The sequence below is a fragment of the Filicampus tigris genome, chromosome 1 (genome assembly GCF_054856515.1).
Source record: "Filicampus tigris isolate MCC_2025a chromosome 1, RoL_Ftig_1.0, whole genome shotgun sequence".
Lineage (NCBI taxonomy): Eukaryota > Metazoa > Chordata > Actinopteri > Syngnathiformes > Syngnathidae > Filicampus > Filicampus tigris.
The window spans coordinates 32,754,751-32,772,597 of NC_141217.1; the positions used below are offsets into that span (position 1 = coordinate 32,754,751).

Consider the following 17,847-nt stretch of genomic DNA (forward strand, 5'->3'; position numbering starts at 1 on the left):
AGGAAGCGCACACCTGCAGCCAAACAAAATTCTGGTATTTTCATATATACTATGGAAAACAGTAAAGTCAGTGTAGAAAATATTGCAAACATTACCAAGAACTGGACGTCCTTCCAAAATTGATGAAAGATGAGAAGAAAACTGGGAGACTGCCAAGAGGGCAACAGCAACATTGAATGAGCTGCAGGAATTCCAACCATATCCTGGCTGTTTAATACACATGACAACAATTTCCCATTTTTTCCTAATTCGGGGCTTTTCATTCATTTTGAACTCAGCCACACCCCCAGTAATGTGATTGCACACTTGCTTATTTTTATTCGACCGTTCCAAAAGATGTATCTTTTTCAATCAATTAGTTTGTACAAGTTACAGGACACATTAAAAGCGCTATACAAGTGACAGCCATTACCCATTAATGGTTGAATTTTAAAAAAATGATTTAACTTTGTATTTTTTTCATCAGAAATCATATAATATGGCAATAAAATATTGCAATTAAATGGGGTGGGGTATAAATTTTTTGACTTACTTTACTTGGCAAGGTGGTATATATAATAATATATGCAATATTCTCACTAATGTTTACAACTAAAAATAGGTTATGTACAATACATAATGCAAATAAAAGAAGCCTACAAATACAGAAGCAAAAGTTCGTTCTCATGCAAATTGCACCTCTATAGATGTTCAAGAAGCCTTCAGCAGTCAATATCGATGCTAAATAGCAGCTCTTCTAAGGCCTCCAGCTTCTGATTGGCCTCCTCGATGGCACTGTACGTCTGCACATTGCTGGCGATGTGGAAACGGATGTCGTCTATCAGGGGGACAGAGTCGGTCTCGTGTCGCTTCTCCAGCAAAGCAGCATCCTCCTTGACCATCTCAGCAAACTCCTCCTTCTCCACCAGCTGTGACAGACACGCACGACGAGGACACAGGTGGAAGATTACAACGAGGGAAAGCGACTTCACTCAGAACAACTTGAAAAAGAAAACAACAATAACACAACTGTGTCGATTTTTTTTTTGTTTGTTTGTTTTTTCCAGTAGGCATTACTGCTATTGTTTGCGCTAATAATGGATGTGCCGATATATCTAACGTGTACTATTTCAATTCAATGGCACCAAAAAGAAAGAGATAACTTCTTCTATTGGCAACATTCAGTCATTGTTGTGACGTAAGAAGTCTCCGTGTTAAATGTCATTAGAAAAGAAACATAGCGGACAATCCTGTTTGATGAGTGGTTTCTCTAATCATATGACAAAATGGATGGAAGCACCACTAAACCGCTAAAACCGAAAACATAACTTCTAACTAATTAAAAAACCTTGGTTTTCCCTCAGGGCTCATTTGTATATCTTGTCTGTTTTGTAATCTTAGTAGTTACACTGAAATGAATCAGGTTGCCTACAGGGATGAAGAGAAAAAGATTGTTTCATCTCTCACTTTGCAGCCTGTTTTACCAGGGCTGTCCAAATAGTGCCCGCCGTCCATTTTAGAAACATTTTTTTTTAGGAGCCCACAGCACACACAAAATGATGAGGTTGGACACACCACCCTGACAACTACGACCACTACTACTATCAATAATAAAATCGGTTTCGTAAAGAACATTTCAAGCTATGCAAAGAAAGTAATTACAATTAAAACAGCACGAAGGATTATCTTCATAGCACCCTAGAGAATAAAGTCAAATCTGGTTCATAAGTAAAAATGGTGGACTCCACTTTTTGCTCTGCGTCAATGTCGAATTTAAAAATGGTCAGATGACTTCAGATTGTGCTTGCTTTGGTACGGAATGAGGAGATTTGCTGAGTAAGGGGAGGATATATTCTAGTGGGATACGGTGCCGCCGGCCACCCCAAAATCCTGAAACACACAACTGTGCCTTATAAAAGCTATGATGTAGCATTTTTCTAAATAACTATACAGGGGGGCACCATGACAGTGTTATTCTAGTTGATTTATGTAATTATTGTGTTTTAAAGGTGTGTCTGCATAATTTCTGTAAGTTCTCATGCAAAATGTACAAAAACACCCACCCGCTCAATTATTTTGGCCATGAACTCTATGCATTGATCCTCCAGTCGAGAGAGCCGGAAGAGCTTGGCCGTCTTCCACATGCACAGAACGTTGTCCTCACATATGCTCTTGGCGAGGGTCTTCCCGCACAGACGTTTCAGGCCCGGCAACAGGTACATGTCAGCCACACACAGGATGTCAAACACGTTCTCCCGCGTCAGCTGAAGAGCAGGAAAAAAAAAAAACGCTGGTTGACAGATCATATTGATGACTATTCAAGAAGCAACGCAGGTTGTTCGCAAGAATTTATGATTTCAAAGAAAACCCATTAAGTGCAAGATGACAGCGACATAGTCAATATATGTCTGATGGCTTTGTTTGAGTTCACCCTCGCTAATTATAGGGAAAATTAAAGTAAGCTTCCCCAATACATGTTTCATTGTGTATATGATCAGATTTATAGAAACAAAAATGTCAAACCTGGGTGTCATCGCTGTAGATGTAGTACATGATATGGATGAAAATCTGATGAGAGATGTTGTGCAGAGTTATCGCTGGAGTGCTAGGCTGGGATTGAAGCTGCTCTCCCTCACTGAAGTGGTCCTCCAGCAAGGCTTTAAAGTAATCACTCCGTCCACAGAAAAACGCCTGGAGAAATACCCACACGCAATAAAACTCTTAAGTTGGAGTGAAAGCGGGGCCCGTCTGCAACGGCAACAAAGCTTTAAACCTTATGACACAGGAAATCGTAGCCATCAACTCTAAAGCAGACGTCAGGATAGGTGGGCAGGTGATCGACTCTGTTGAAGGGAAGTACTCCGTATCCAACCTGAGGAGAAGCAAGAGCAAAGCAAGAGTAAAATGATGGATTTAGCCTTTATAACAAGAACTTCAGCATCACAGCTGGCTGATTAGGCATCGTAGCATAACAGCGCTGTGGCCTCAAAATTGTGGCCACAAAATTGCGGGGCGGGGGGATTCCCCCTCAATTTAGTTAAAGTGGTGCCTTGAGGTACGAGTTTAACTCGTTCCTTGACTAAGCTTGTAACCCAAAAACACTTGTATCTCAAATCCTCTTTTCCTACTGAAAGGAATGGAAATTCCATTAATCTATTCCAGCCCCCCACCCCAATCCAAGTGGTTTTGTGTAATGAGAAAAATACCACACTCTAATACTAATCTTTATAAAAACAAACAGTAATGAAAATGAAATTGAAATGAAAACAAAAAACACACACAATGTTATTAATGCGACTAATGCTACTAATTCTGGTGTGAGTGCCTTGGCTACCTCCTTGTTATACTGGGAGACAGAGGAGACTGAGACACTCCTCAGGAGTAATATCAATCGTTTTGGGCACACGATAAAGAGTATAATATGACAGTGATAACTGTTACATTACCCGCATGTGTTGCTGGGTTATCGCCACACAGATGCTAGCATTAGCATTAAGCTAGCGGACTAAAGGCTATGGATATGCGGTTGTTTTAAATACACATGTAATTATATTTGTGTTACGTAAACTTCAAGTAAGAGTGACAATAAACATCTTGAAGACTTTGTTTGAGATAAATAGTTACTAATATTGACTAACTTGTTTTGAAGTGAGTTGAGCCACTTCCACCATTGCGCTTGTATCTCAAGTTTGTGGTTGCAAGTAAAAACAAAAAATCATCCGAACGACGGCTGGTATGTTGAAAAACTCGAAAGTCAGGTCACTCGTATAGTGTATATTAAAAGTAGTTAATACAATTAATTGTCAAAATGGAAACGATTAAAATGTGAAGCAAACCCCAAATAGTATTATTACCACAAATAACAACGCCATACCAAATAACAGAGGTGGGCATTTTACTAAAGTTTGCCGGTCCGTCATTTGTCATCCGTCAGCAGCCTGGGTACCCGTCCGTCATCCATCACTCCGTCTATTTTTCAAGCCGAACCAAACTGTCTGTCGTTCGGTCCGTTATGTTATTTTAACTGCGCTTCCGTCTGTGAATATCAAAGGTCAGCCTATCGTTAATCTGGAAAAAAAAAAGGTCCGACAGATGAAAAATCCATCCATCCATCAATTATCTGAATCGCTTTGATTAAAATGGTAATGTGCATCATAATGTGTCGGCAGCTCTACACTTACACACGTTTTACTTTAAAGTTTTGCTTACCTGAACCAGAATCCCATTTCACATTGTCAAAAGTACAATCCTGGTGGTCTTCATCTTCTTCTGCTTCTTCTGCTCTGTCTTTTAGCAGTTGGCAAACAACTTTTAGTGCATTACTGCCACCTTCTGAAATGGAGTGTGGGGTGAAATGCAGTGTGGGGGGCGGCAAAATTCCATTTCAAAACCTCCTAACCCCACTCTTTCCAAAAATAAAAATAGAAATGTCAAACTTAACTCACAAGAGCTTCTCTGTAAAACTGTATTCAAAGCAACTTAGTACTGTACTTAGCCATCCTGAGGAACTGATGATTCTCTCTTTGGTGCATACCGCCACCTGCTGTACATATATAGTCAATGCAGTCTGTGTTGCGTTTCTGTCTCTCCAGCAATGATGGACTGTGAGGTCCGTTCGAACTTGACCAGGTTAGTGTAGATTACATAGACAGACGAAATCCACTTCCAGATAGGCTTAGTCTGTCTCTTTTTTAAAGTTTCCCGTCTATCGACTAACGTCAAGAAAACGTGCGTTCGTCATAGATGGCTGGACCGATCTGTCCGTCGGTCGGAACGGAATGCCCACCTCTGCTTAATAATAGACAGTAATCAAACGACGCATCAGTTGTACTGCATCAGTTATTTAGCACAGTGTACCACTATGAAGTTGAAAACTTGCTTCTGAGCTATTAGCCACAACATATGCTAATAAATAAATAATACGTTTTATATTTTTGTATCTGGACATGGTGCAGGTGTTTAAAAAAAAAAAAAAAAACCCTAAAAAAAAAAAACCTCAAACCCAATTCTTACTCTGAGCTGAGGGGGCAGAGCACAGTCTGCCAACTGGGCCATGTCCTCCTGGAGTCGGCAGCTATGAGGCTCCAGACTGAGAACCTTCACACAGATGCCTGGCTTGTTGGACACTTCAGAAGCAAAAAATAATAATAATAAAAGGAGAGTCAAGCTCTGAAAAACAGATTTGTGCAGTCTAACCATCAAATGGCAACTTACCAAATTCATACACCTGTTTGCATTTAATCTGCAGCTCCTCAATGAGATCTGTCATTTTGCACTGTTTAGCAAGTCGTCTGCAGTCGTCCACGAGGCTCACGTCAATATCCATACGTCCTAAAAAATCAGACCACAAATTAGGGATGGACATGATAATTAATGCATTGACCTATGGGATTAGCTAGATTACATGGAATTGACTGTTGATTTATTACGTTTTGAAGCAGATGAGGCAAAATTAGAGTGCAATTTTGCGGTCTCGAAAAACAACACACTTTATGGCAACTCCTCCGGGCAACACTCTTGGTCTCCATTAGATCCCATCCCATTAAAATAATATTTTTTAAAAATGAACAATTCATCATATCAATGATTTTTCCAATAGACAAAAAAAAAGAAACTATAGCAATAACAGAACTTTTTTGTTGTTGTTGTTTTTTTGTGTTTTTCGGGTACACTTAGCCTCTTTAAATTACAAACAAAGATTACAAATCAATCAGTGAGATTGAAAAAAAGCATTACCAGTACATGAGCGCAAGCAAATTATGTGTTAGAATTTCTTCTTTAATCTCTCATCAAACAAGCATGAAGCAAGGCTCACGATGAGCCAGTCCAACCGGAAATCCTCCCCTACAGATTTGAAGCTGTAAAATATCCTCACCTGTATACAAATACTGAAGAATGGCTCCAAAAGCTGCAGGGTTGATCTGAAAGCAGGTACAAATTTCATCACCTCATACCAAAGCAGGCAAGATGCAGAAATGACTAAATCGAGTGCACTTACCAGAGGATGTTTGAGGTGGATCAAGGTTTTGTTTTTCCATTTGGTTGCAAACATTTCTGTGAAGTACTCTGAGAGTGCGCCGAGCACACATCGGTGAGCCGTGAACATTTGCCCATGAACGAGGAACGTGATGTCACTGTGCAGTCCCTGCTCCAGCAACCTGAGGAGAGAGCAAATGTTTGGATGGCATGGATGTGGCTGTTCTCCAGATAAGGTAGGGTTAGATTATTTTTTATTAGTCCCACAACAGGGGTTCGGGAGGGTTTGGATGTTCAATTTGTGTGTGTGTGTGGGGGGGGGGGGGGGGGGTGCACCCAGTTCCATGATGTGAAAAAATTAGACAAATCGTTTCAAAACTTTTTCCACCACTAATGTCACCTAGAAACTGTCCAACTAAACCCACAAAAACAATCTTTGCATTGATCTTATACCCTTGATATCGGGGACGTACTGGGACCAAAATTCAGCCCGGGAAGATTTGTTGGACGGCTGCCGTCACGTGCCGCAAATTATTTGTCGAAGGTAGGGGGAGTTAGGGAGTATTGCGGCGTCAAGCGGCGAAACGTAATCGTCGATGGGGGTGTGGATGGCGGACGTCACACTCAGAAAGCGAATCGCCGACGGGGGTGGGTGGCGACCTTCACTCGCTTCCACCGGCCACGATACACAGCGGCTATTTGGGAAAATTGAGACATTTTCCCCAAATTCCCGAAGGCCAACACACCCCTGCTTGATATCCATCTTAATTTAAGGTCCATGTAACTAGTATGCATATATACTGCCACTTGATCTTTAACTAGTTTATTGTGATTATAACATTATGATATTATAACATTATTATACTCATTGGCCTTTTCTTCTTCAGAAATCAATTTCAAATTTCCAAATCCAAATCTTTTTACGGGGCCCGTTTTTTGTGTGTGTGTGGGGGGGGGCGGGTGTCACCCTGTACTGGTAGAACAACTGTACTAGTGAGGCAAAACTGTGTACTACTGCATGCTACTCGTACTACTGGTGAAGCGCTACATGTTAACTAGGAGAATTTTACCACACACTCACTTTATTCAACTGATAGGGAGGCTATTAATGTGCAAGGTTGTTATAGTGAACGAAAACCAACAAAATAACTAAAACTAAAATTGTTTCTAAAGCGAACTACAATTATTACGAAAATGTCCTTCGTTTTAGTCTTAATCTCATACATGAGCTTTTGGGGTTCATTTAAATGTATTCATTTTAGTATTGCTGTACGTCCATGCAGAAGAAGGGAGGTCAAACGGTGGTTTGAGAATTGTACTTTATTTTACTTTACCATTTTGCATTTGACAAATACTCCACATTTTAGACGAAATTAAAACTCCTAATAAAACTAGTAAAAAGTCATCTAAAACAAAACACTTTTTGAAAATTAAAAACTAATCAAATCTAACAGTACTGCTCTAAAAACGAATTAAAAACTAATTAGAGCCGACCGAATTAAAAAAAAACAAAAGTCAAAATGAAATAAAACCTAACTATAGAATGAAAAAATGTCAAACTATTGTGCTTGTGTGTGAAACATGCCTACTAAATAGGCATAGTATTGTTACGCGTAAGGTTTAATTGCATACAAGAAGACCAAAAGGTAAACGTACAGCACTTTAGGAGCACATTTAACGTCAAACTACTTGAAGAAGAAGCAGGAAGTACTCACAAATGCAGGAAGTAGTTAAAATCATCTCGCTTCATGGCGCGAACACTGACACACTTGTAATCTCGGAGCAGGCGTCGGATTGAGTCGTTCAGCGAGCCGTACAGGCACCGCTCGCCATCGAATGTGTTGGCCTCGCACTTGGCACCTGCGCGCCAAATAAGAACGACAAAAGAGGACATCTTCGGGAATGCTGTGTCAAACAACATGACAGGGAAGTACCAGGTAAAATCCCACAACTCACCACTTGCCAGCAGGTACTGGACAAGCTCCTCGTGGCCACAGAGGCAAGCATAATACCTAGCAGACAAGAGACGTCAGTTTAGAAATGGGAAATTGCACTTTTGCGTTAACCGCAAAGAACGCTACTTACAAGGGGCTGCTATCCCATTTATCTCTTACATTGAGGTCCACGTCTCGCTGTTCAACGAGGTATCTAAGAGACACGAAATAAGTGGCTTATAATAATAGAATAATATGATGACGATGACGTAATGTGGAAAAAGAATGTTAGCGTTAACCGAACACAAGAAGAGCTCTCAAAAATATTAAGAGACCGTGGCAAAATGATCCGTTTCTCAGATTCTACTATTTATACATGCGATTGAATAAAATCAACATTTTTTGTTTTATTACATAAACGACTGACAACATAACTCCCAAATTCCAAACAGAAATACAGCATTGTCTTTTAAAACAGTTATTTGCAGAAAATACAAAACGGTTTAGAGTTTTTTCTTAACTCATTGGCTGACATTGAGGAGTGTACTCGTCACTTCCTTTCAACGGGGATGGGTGGGGGAGGGTCTGATGCTGCCCTGTAAATTCCAAACTTGGAAACAACTTTATTGACGCACGACCCCCAATAGATGGCAGTGATGCACCAATTTAGATACGAGATCAGCCCAGTTTGTAAGTCCACTGGGAGAAACGGATGCATTTTGTTAAACCTACATTTGTACTACCGCTGATTATAAAACAATTAAAAAAAAAAATAGAAATGGGTGTACAGAGAATATCCTGTCTTGAAAAAGTCAAAATGCTCTCAAATGGCTGGCGGTAATACATTCCTGAGCTGTATATTGAATGCTCACAGATAAAGAAGAATACATTCATTCTTAATTTAATTTGTGTTTTTTTTAACGTAAAACACTAATTACACAGCTACATTTGAGCTTCATCTAGTAGTGAAAACTCATTTTTACCGCAGGTCGCACTGTGGTTTATAGATGTACTGTAGCTAGAGTAGTTTTAGCTTTGAAAACCATATTACGTATAATCACGTCGCCATATTATTAGATATACAACAATTGCCCCTGCATTCCATTGTCATTATACAGTTGTGCTCGTAAGTTTACATACCTAGGCAGGATTTGTAAGACATGTATCATCTGGTAACTTGAGTGAACAGGCAAAACCATTTTTCTTCTACAGAGAAACCTGTATTTCAGCTACGTTGCTTGAGGAGTTTTCTTTGCATCGCGAAAAATCCGGCCAGTTGCGGCTGAAACCTTTGTTGGTCTACACATGACCATCGCTTGGTCTCAAATCTTTTTATACCTTTTTCTTGATACATTAAAGAGCTGTATTTATCATGCATAATCAACTTTTTGGAGCTTTTAGCCATGCCAAAATGCTAATTCTTCACCAACGCCCACCACTATCCCCTTTTTAAAAATGAGTGTTTTTTTTAAACATTATTTGAATAATAAGTTAAGTGTTAAAGGGACGGTGGGGCCGGGATGGCCATGTTTTCACTAACAAGTTCATTTGAAATATTTTATGATCAGGAAAATGAAAAGAGAAGCCATTTTCTATTTTATTCATTCATTTTGGAGAAATTAGAGAATAAGTAACCCCATGAATAACGCCTCTCGTTAATTAGGCCAATGGCCGCGCCCCCTACAGTTCTATCCTTGTTCGGCCGGAGTCACGGGAGGACCCGATTCCAAACCCTCCATTGGAAATCATTGTACTTTCATTGCTTATAACGTCCAAAAACGGCGATCAATTGGCACCAAAATTTATGTGGACATCCCTACTAATGCCCACTTCAACATATCAAAAGGATTAACCTCTCCGTGGCTGATTTATATGAGAATGAGGAAATGTGGAAGTGAGCAGAGCTACATAGCTTTATGCTGGGACGTGTGCACATTGCTTCTTTGCTTAAAAAAAAAAAAAAAACCCAAAAAACACTGCTTCTTTGCTGATCATGGTTAGGATGGGCGAGGCATTAAAGACCAGTCAGGATATTTACAGAGACTGAAGTGGGAATGAGTAGACGTGCACATTTATTTGGATGTGGAATGGCCCCAATTTTTTAACGCCGTCCAATTAGGAACGTAACAGCCGAAATGGCACCTTCCAATGCGGCCACACCTGGCTGTGCAGTCAGCCTCGCTGGAACTTTTTGTTCGCTGAACACGTTCGATGAGGGCTTACCTCACCCTCACGCCGCTTCACTCAGGCAGAAGGTGGCGGCTACAAGCAGTGTCGGACACCGCACGCGACTGCTTGGGAGGCAACCCCGTGACATGAAGACGCAGGCTCATGTTCACCTCCATATGCTGGGCGGACAGTAAGGAGCTAATGTTGTTGTGCTAACGCCTTTTGTTTTAAGGGCCTGAAGCTAGTTGTTGCTATTAGCCGTCCCGTTATCCTACCTTTAGCCGGGGAAGGACTGGGGTGGGGGTATAAACCTCCAATCTGCCTGCCTTGCTGCTCGCTGCAAGCCGCCGTCTCCCTCCTGGGAGTTGACACGAGTTTACCGTCGCTAAATGTCCGAAATATAACCAGTCGGGGTTCTTGTGCGCATTCATGCTCTTGTCCGCTTCAGCTTGTGAAAGTGGAGGAGTAATCGCCACGGTATTTTTGATTTTGTGGAGGTGATCATGATGCGATCAAGTTTTATGTCAATAAATCCAAACTATTGTGCAGAACACTTTTACACTTTCACAGTTTGAAGTGGACAAGAGTAGTAATGTGCATTTGCACTAGTGCATTAGTGATCCAGTCGTCTTACTTTCGGGTTAGAAAAATAGCCACCAAAATAACTCAGATTGCCAATGTGCCAAAGGTACTGTAATATATAATCATAAATATCCCTAGAGTTAATTGTGGAAAGCTTAAAATAGAATGATATGGTCCTTTTCTGGCAGACACTAATTACAATCAAACAGTCACAAGTGGAAATGTATCCCTTAACAGACATTCTATAATTTGTGTGTCAACATGTATGTTATCAGGCCAAACATTCAAGGCATATAAACTTTTTGATCAGAGCCATTAGGGTGATTTCAGTTATCATTATGATTTTAAAAAAAAACACACACAATTAACAAATGACTTCACCTGACTACTATCCCTCAATAAAAGAAAGGTTTTCTGCATGATCAGTCACATTTTCCCCCAAATACTTTTCAAATTCTGCCAGGGTATCAAATGTAAAAGCACGGCTCTATGTAATAACCGGAACATAAATATAAATGCAACGCTTTGGTTTGTTTTCCCATTTTGTATGAGCTAAAACCTAACATCTAGGGCAATTTTCTATATACAATAAGACAGTCTAATTCTCTCTGTGTAAACACCCAACTTTTGTGAAGAAAATAAAATCAATTTAGTGGCGTGGCATATCAAGACGCTGATTAGACTGCATTGCACAGGTGTGCCTTAAACTGCCCACAATAAAAGGCCACTTTAAACTGTGGACTTGTACTGTACTTGGATGTCAGAAAACCAGTCAGTATCTGGTGTTACCATCATTTAGTTTGGACGATGGATGTGCTTTATTTGTATTATATTATTTTTGCAGAATGCCACACATCTGTCTCAGTTGTAGAGAGTAATGACATCAAATCACTCATATGTTCATACCAGTAATCTATTAACGTTGCATAAACAAACTGAGCCCACTGAGCTTCAGTTACTGTACTACCAAGCTCATCTTGGCTAACGATAGCAACCATCGTTTCGCCAAGCAGTAGCTGTAGCTCAAAGCTCATACAGTATTAAGTATTACAGTAAAGAGTTCGGGGAAATCGGTCGCTAAGAAGGAGTACACTTGCAAACAAATAATGGTTACCTGACTCTACAAATGTCGCCCTTCCTGCAACTACTAAACAAATCGTGGACGTCCATGATCCCCTCGGTGTGTTCGGTCCTCTGAAATGCATTGAGTCGGCCTGTCTGCTGGACAGGTAGGCGATAGGTGGGTGAGGCTTGAGAGTTTGTTCGCTCGGAAGTTGAGGTGCCGTGTCAAGATCGACGCTCGGTTGTTGACAAGTGCTTTCTGCTCAGTAATGTTTTGCTGGAAGGGAAGGAGTTCTGGAGTCACGTGACGTGGTGGCGTTGCCTTCACGGCGTCAAGAAAGACGAATAAAAGAAAACTCTCCGATTAAATCTGGTTGTACGCGCCGGCTGCCCTGAGAAAGGTTTATTATTGTAGATTTTCGGATTCTGTCTGAACTATTCCACGTGTTTAATATGATTGATTGAGTTTTTCAACAATATTTTTGAACAGGGTTCTGGAGTCTTTCAAAAAACATGATATACTTAAATGCAGCTTTTTGTACGTTGGACTCACCGTATAGCCTGTTTTTCTAGAAAATTTGGAAATGTTTTACGAAAAAAAGACAACAACAGTGTTTTAGTGCGTTTAGTTGTTGAATGTGGAGCTATTGCATTATTGTTTTCCAGTTGGCGTTTGTGGAGTTAACGTAATTAATTTTCCCCTCTTTTTGTTTTTACAAAACCCCAGTGTTGCCGAACCTTATTTGAGCCCATACTAATATGAATAGTTACGCTTAAGAAATGAAAAGAATGCCTTAGAATAAAATCGGCATTTTTAAAATACCAAATAAGTCTTGAGCACCCCCTAAAATGTCATTTTCTCTTGCCCCACCCCCCTAATGACCAAAATGAAACTCAAATAAAACAGTTAAATGAAATGTATTTATTTATTTTGTATTATTTGTTTCAACGCTATCTCTTGTATCTGTGGGAATTTTTTTTTAAATAAATATAATAAATAAAAACATAATATTTCAAATAATAATTATTTGTAGCGGTAAATACAAAAAACATGTCGTTCTAAGAAAAGAAAAATAATAATTACTTGAATAATTATTACTCCTGGAATGTTTGTCCCACAAGATGCACGCAACTCTACTACTACTACTCTTTTTAGCCTGGTAGAAGAAGAAAGCAGTGAATCACATTATACGCAGGACTTGACTATGGAGGGACATCATGAAACAATTTTCCAAAAGAATGGGTAGAGCAAAAGTATGTCCTCTCTTCTATATTTAATATTTTTTTATAACATTTTATAGCAGCCTTTTGAATTGATTGAATGTCTCACTCGACTTCATGCAACCCTGCATATGATGCATATGATCAAAATAAGGCAAGGCAGTTTTATTTATATAACACATTTCAGGCACAAGGCAATTCAATGTGCTTCACACAAGCAAAGGCAACAACTACAAGCATTTACAAACACAACAGTTAACAACATTCAAAAGCAAAGCAGAGAAAACAAAAGTAGCAAACAAAATTCCAACATTTAAACACATGAGCATAAAACTTTAAAAACATTTCAAAATAAAGTAATCAATTAATTAATTAGTCAACGGTATGAGAAACAAGAACAGTTTTTCACTCGGGGCTGACTTCACTCCTATCTGCATCTTATTCCATTGGTGTGTGGCATAAATACGAATAGACAATTATTATCTTTTTTTTTTTTTTACTTGTTTACAGTAAGTAAGTTCCTCTTGGTCAACAGTAACAGCCAGTTAAACAGCTGCTCGGTAGTGCTTTTAGTTTTGATTGACTCGGAGCACGATTTGACAACATAGTTTGGTTTTGAGCACAGATTGAACTGTTTTGATGTGAAAATTTGGTTTTGCAGACTGTTTTTTCTTTTTTGTTAAACGTAGATTTAAAATTGAGCTTTGTGTTCACAGTTTAAAGAAAAGGAGAGCATCTTTTGAGAAACGTGCCTTAACAATCGAGAAAAAGTGTGAAGAGGTTTTCTGATATTTTAGAGAATTGTGGTAGCAGAGAATAAGGCCTGTAATTCGTGAACCTGTATTTCTCACTCGTTTTGTATATCGGTATGATTTTTGCTATTTTAATTTTGCTTGGAAATTGTCCAATCTAAAATGATAAATTGCAAATGTGTGTACGGTTTGGAGAGCCCTGTATTTACTTTTTTCACTGTTTTCATATCAATTTGTTTGTAATCCATAGATGTTTTCTTTTTTACTTTGTAAACAATATCAATGTCTTCTTTCTCTTTAACATTTTTTAACACCATTGAACTATAATTTCTTTAGATTCTGTCAATACCTATTTTTACTATATCTCAGGAATGTTTTTTGCTTGCTTAGGTCGAACATTTACAAAGTATGTATTGAATTTATCAACATTATTCATATTATCAATATTGACATCATTTTCTATAAAATAAGTTGGATAATTGGCCATTCTACAGCCTTTATTGATCACATTATCTAATAGATCCCAGATAGGTTTCGTATTATTTTCTAGTAGTTTAGTGCCTTGGCTCAAAAAAGGTTGGAAAACACTGACACATACAGCAGTAAAAATAAAGAGCAACATGTGTAACTTTATCATGTAATACTTTTTGTTTAATACGCTGGAATACAATGCAAAACATTAAATGAAGCTGTTGACTGTGAAAACAGATTTTGCAAAACAGGAAATGTGAACATTGTTGATTGATTCTGGTCATACTCCACTGAGAGAGGCAAGTTGATGTTTTAATAAGGAGATCTGAAGTTGAAGTTTTTCCCGTTCCAGATGGAGGTTTTCCTTCTGCAGTGTCAACACGTCATCACGCAAACACTCTGTGGGCAAAAGACACACGAAAACATTGTTTCGTTACAGATGGCACAACCTCAGTGGTCTTTGCTCATCGATGTTTAATTGGACTCTGAAATATACGGGTAAGTTCCGTGATATTTCGATAGACACCTAAGTTAATGATATTCAACACCAGTGTTAACAAATTTCCTGAAAGTGTTTAAATCAGTTTGTCAGTTCATCACACTCACACACATGCACACGCGTACACACACCCACACAATAAATGTGCTGATGCCTACTTAATAGTATAATTTTTGGCAAGAGTAGAAGAACATGACGCTAACGATTAGCTGTGTCAGTCCTTTAAAAGGCAAATACTAATATTTTCATGTATAAAGATAAAAAGATTGACAGTGTGTTGTGTGCGGCCTATCACTAAAAATAATGACAAGAAACACCCAAATTCCAAGCATTCCGTGCTGTCCTGTACAGCCTACTTTTGATGAGGCAACTCATAAACGTGCGAGTGCGATGTTGCTATGCAACAACGTATGCGAGCAACAAGATCAACTAGTGTTTCATTCTTTACCTGCAGAAGCGTTCATCACTGTTGCACGGGGTGTGGATTCAGTGCCACCTTTCTGGATGTGATTTGTCATCCAGAAAGGAAGGGAGCTGCTCAATTCCAGCTCAACGGGGTAGCGGTCGCTCACTTGCAGTGCCTGTGGAAGTGTGCATAAGACATAATGAGATGATTTTCTTCTTTTCTTGTTAATGATGCGGCATGACTTGATTATCCCAGGAACTCACCAATTCTTCCGTCATTGAAAACTCTCTGTGAAAATTGAATGGTTTCGCTGACCGTGGCACAACAGCGGCCATCATGTTGTCTCCGTACACAACGATCCTTTTTACGAGCAATGGAAAGAAAAAACAAACTTTTCCACCGTTTTCTCAAAGAACAAATGGAACCTCTCCTCTGGAATTTCATTCAAGAAACGTTTTGATGAAAACATGCCTGTCATAGCTGTGTGCGTTCGCTGTATTTGCAGTTGTGTCCATATCATCACTAATGAGCCAGTGAAAATTCTTGTCGCTTCGGATGCGAAGCTCTTTCATTCCTTTTCGAGTTACAAATTTTCCATCTGCATTGAAGTCACCCAAGATCATTACATTCTGGGGGAGAGAGGAGAAGAAGGTACGGCTGACTTTTACATATCACCCTCTTAAAAGAATCGCTTAAAAGAAGTAATTTTTTTCTGTTTTTTCAGAAAACACGAAAAACTGAACCACATTCTGTAGATCTTATATGTATTAATAATTTTAATTTCAAGCGTAAAATTGAATGATCTGTTTAACTAAGGATGCAGCTGATTTTACCAGAGGTGGCCAGCATCCTGAGGAGATGTCTAAGGCAAAAAAATACTTTTTTTTTTTTTTTTTTTTTCAAAATATGACTTAGGCCATTATTTTTAAGAGGCTAACGATATCTTACTTTAATCTACAGGCAAAAACAAAAATTCAACAGAAGGGGCCAACTAGTATTAGCAAGTCATGGCACTCCATGAAGCAGGTCCTCTTCTGCTTTTACAATAGTCACCCCTTGTTTTTTTGTTTGTTTGTTTTTTCAAACAATTCAATTAAATTCCAATCTCTAATTTAAATGATTTTTAATTTGAAACACAGCACAGGCGACCCTAAATAAGTATGAACTTTGCTATTAATATGTCTTATTAGCTCATTAGATTATACTCATTCCAGCGGAGTGAAAGCTGCAGAGGGTCGGTCATTACAACTCACATCCGTTTCCCATTTAGCCTTGACCGCCAGGAAGACATCATAGAGTTCATCCAGCTCTTTCTCTGTGTCCCACGGTGTGGTCCGGACTGGGATCAGCACTATATCTTTCAGTACTGCAACATAAACACAGACCTATTTAACTGTGTGTGTGCGTGACATAACAATCTGTATACTGTACATACAGTATGCTGTTGTACTCGGAAGACAATGATTGAACTTGACAAACCTGCTAGTCCTTTGAGTTACCTGTGAACAACTTAACCTGTCCATGAAGGACTCAGACATACGACAGACGCTGCAGCTATGTTCTTAGGGTTGGATGAGGATGTGAAAAAGCAAAAAGGCTTGCCAGTGTTGCATGGTCTGAAGTGCAGAATATAGGGTTCTCTGCAAAAAGCATCCATGTCAGAGTCTTGGTTGTCTTCATATTGATAGCAGTCAATCAGGTCGACCACATCATCCCTTCAACATGGACAAACATGACACTTAGAAATCTTTGCTATGTGTTTCGGTACTCGACATCTTTACCTGTAAAGGAAGAGGAACTGTTCCTTGTATCTGTTCCTACCCAATCGGCTACTAAGCTGCTGAGCATAGTGATGGCTTGTATTGACTCTGTGAGGCACATTGAAGGTAAAATACTAACAGAAGGCAGCCATCTCAACTTCGTTTAAAAATGAACAATCTCACCTATTAAGTTCCTTAACAAACAGTTCAACCGCTGCACCACTGACGTCCACCACCTCAAGAATCACGATGATATCATATCGAGACACAATCTAAAGGTTGAAAGTTTTGAGAAACATAGAGAATGATAAATATGTATAGTACAGTACATGCTACTGGAATGAGTCACCCGCTGTTTTAATTTGTCCTATCATAGCCATTGATGTGTGTCCTAGAGTACCTTAACCAGAGTTGAGAGTACATGTGGATTTGAAACTTTTGTTAGTCCAAATCTCTGTACATTGAACGCAGCAATCTTCATGTCTAAGAAGATAAAGATAATCAGAGGCTCAAAATCGTACTAATATGTCATTCTCCAAGTAGTTCTTACCTGCGGTATAGTTGAGATGTGTGCCTCACAGATAGCGCACATACTTAACGGCACATAAATCACAAAATTGCACCAGATTGCAAAGTTTGCTTTGGAGAGAACAATGATTGGATAGTCAGTTTCAAAGGAGGAAAAGCAAGCTTAGTCTGCCTGACCAGTTTCTCGCAGGGAATGTCATGCTGTTCTTTTACTTCTTTCTCATTGGAGCGGAAACGCGAAAAGCTGCAGACCTGGAATCAATCAATCCTTTCTGAACTGTGTAAATATGGTTATGGGCAGTGCAATAAAGCAAACCTTTGTCAGCTTTAAACAAAAGTGACCATTCAGGAGGGATGAAATTGAATTGTGAGTACAGCATATAGAAATGTGCTGGGCTCATTTGAGGGAGGCCTTGACGTCTTCTCAGACCGGAAGGTCTCAATGACAATGAATATATTTGGCCAGCAGGGGCCGCCTTGAGAGGATTGGCAATAAGACAACGTGTCC

General features: G+C 39.3%; 2 protein-coding genes across 2 annotated transcripts; both read right to left on the minus strand.

The window, feature by feature from the left end:
• Positions 1–293: 293 nt before the first annotated feature.
• abtb1 (ankyrin repeat and BTB (POZ) domain containing 1) lies at positions 294–12,019 on the minus strand. The gene is made up of 12 exons (XM_086033727.1): positions 11,755–12,019; positions 8,041–8,103; positions 7,912–7,967; positions 7,671–7,815; positions 5,978–6,137; positions 5,855–5,900; positions 5,194–5,310; positions 4,993–5,105; positions 2,753–2,851; positions 2,503–2,670; positions 2,043–2,243; positions 294–908 (listed from the first exon to the last, which is right to left on the minus strand). The coding sequence occupies exons 1-12, from the start codon at positions 11,808–11,810 to the stop codon at positions 702–704; spliced, it is 1,431 nt and encodes a 476-aa protein (XP_085889853.1). The 5' UTR covers positions 11,811–12,019; the 3' UTR covers positions 294–701.
• Positions 12,020–13,098: 1,079 nt separating this feature from the next.
• On the minus strand, positions 13,099–17,824 carry LOC147153644 (deoxyribonuclease-1-like). The gene is made up of 10 exons (XM_086044627.1): positions 17,362–17,824; positions 17,212–17,294; positions 16,995–17,083; positions 16,833–16,919; positions 16,654–16,766; positions 16,305–16,417; positions 15,523–15,680; positions 15,315–15,411; positions 15,094–15,226; positions 13,099–14,545 (listed from the first exon to the last, which is right to left on the minus strand). Exons 2-10 carry the CDS (start codon positions 17,290–17,292, stop codon positions 14,427–14,429), a joined length of 990 nt encoding a protein of 329 aa, XP_085900753.1. The 5' UTR covers positions 17,293–17,294; positions 17,362–17,824; the 3' UTR covers positions 13,099–14,426.
• Positions 17,825–17,847: the final 23 nt, after the last annotated feature.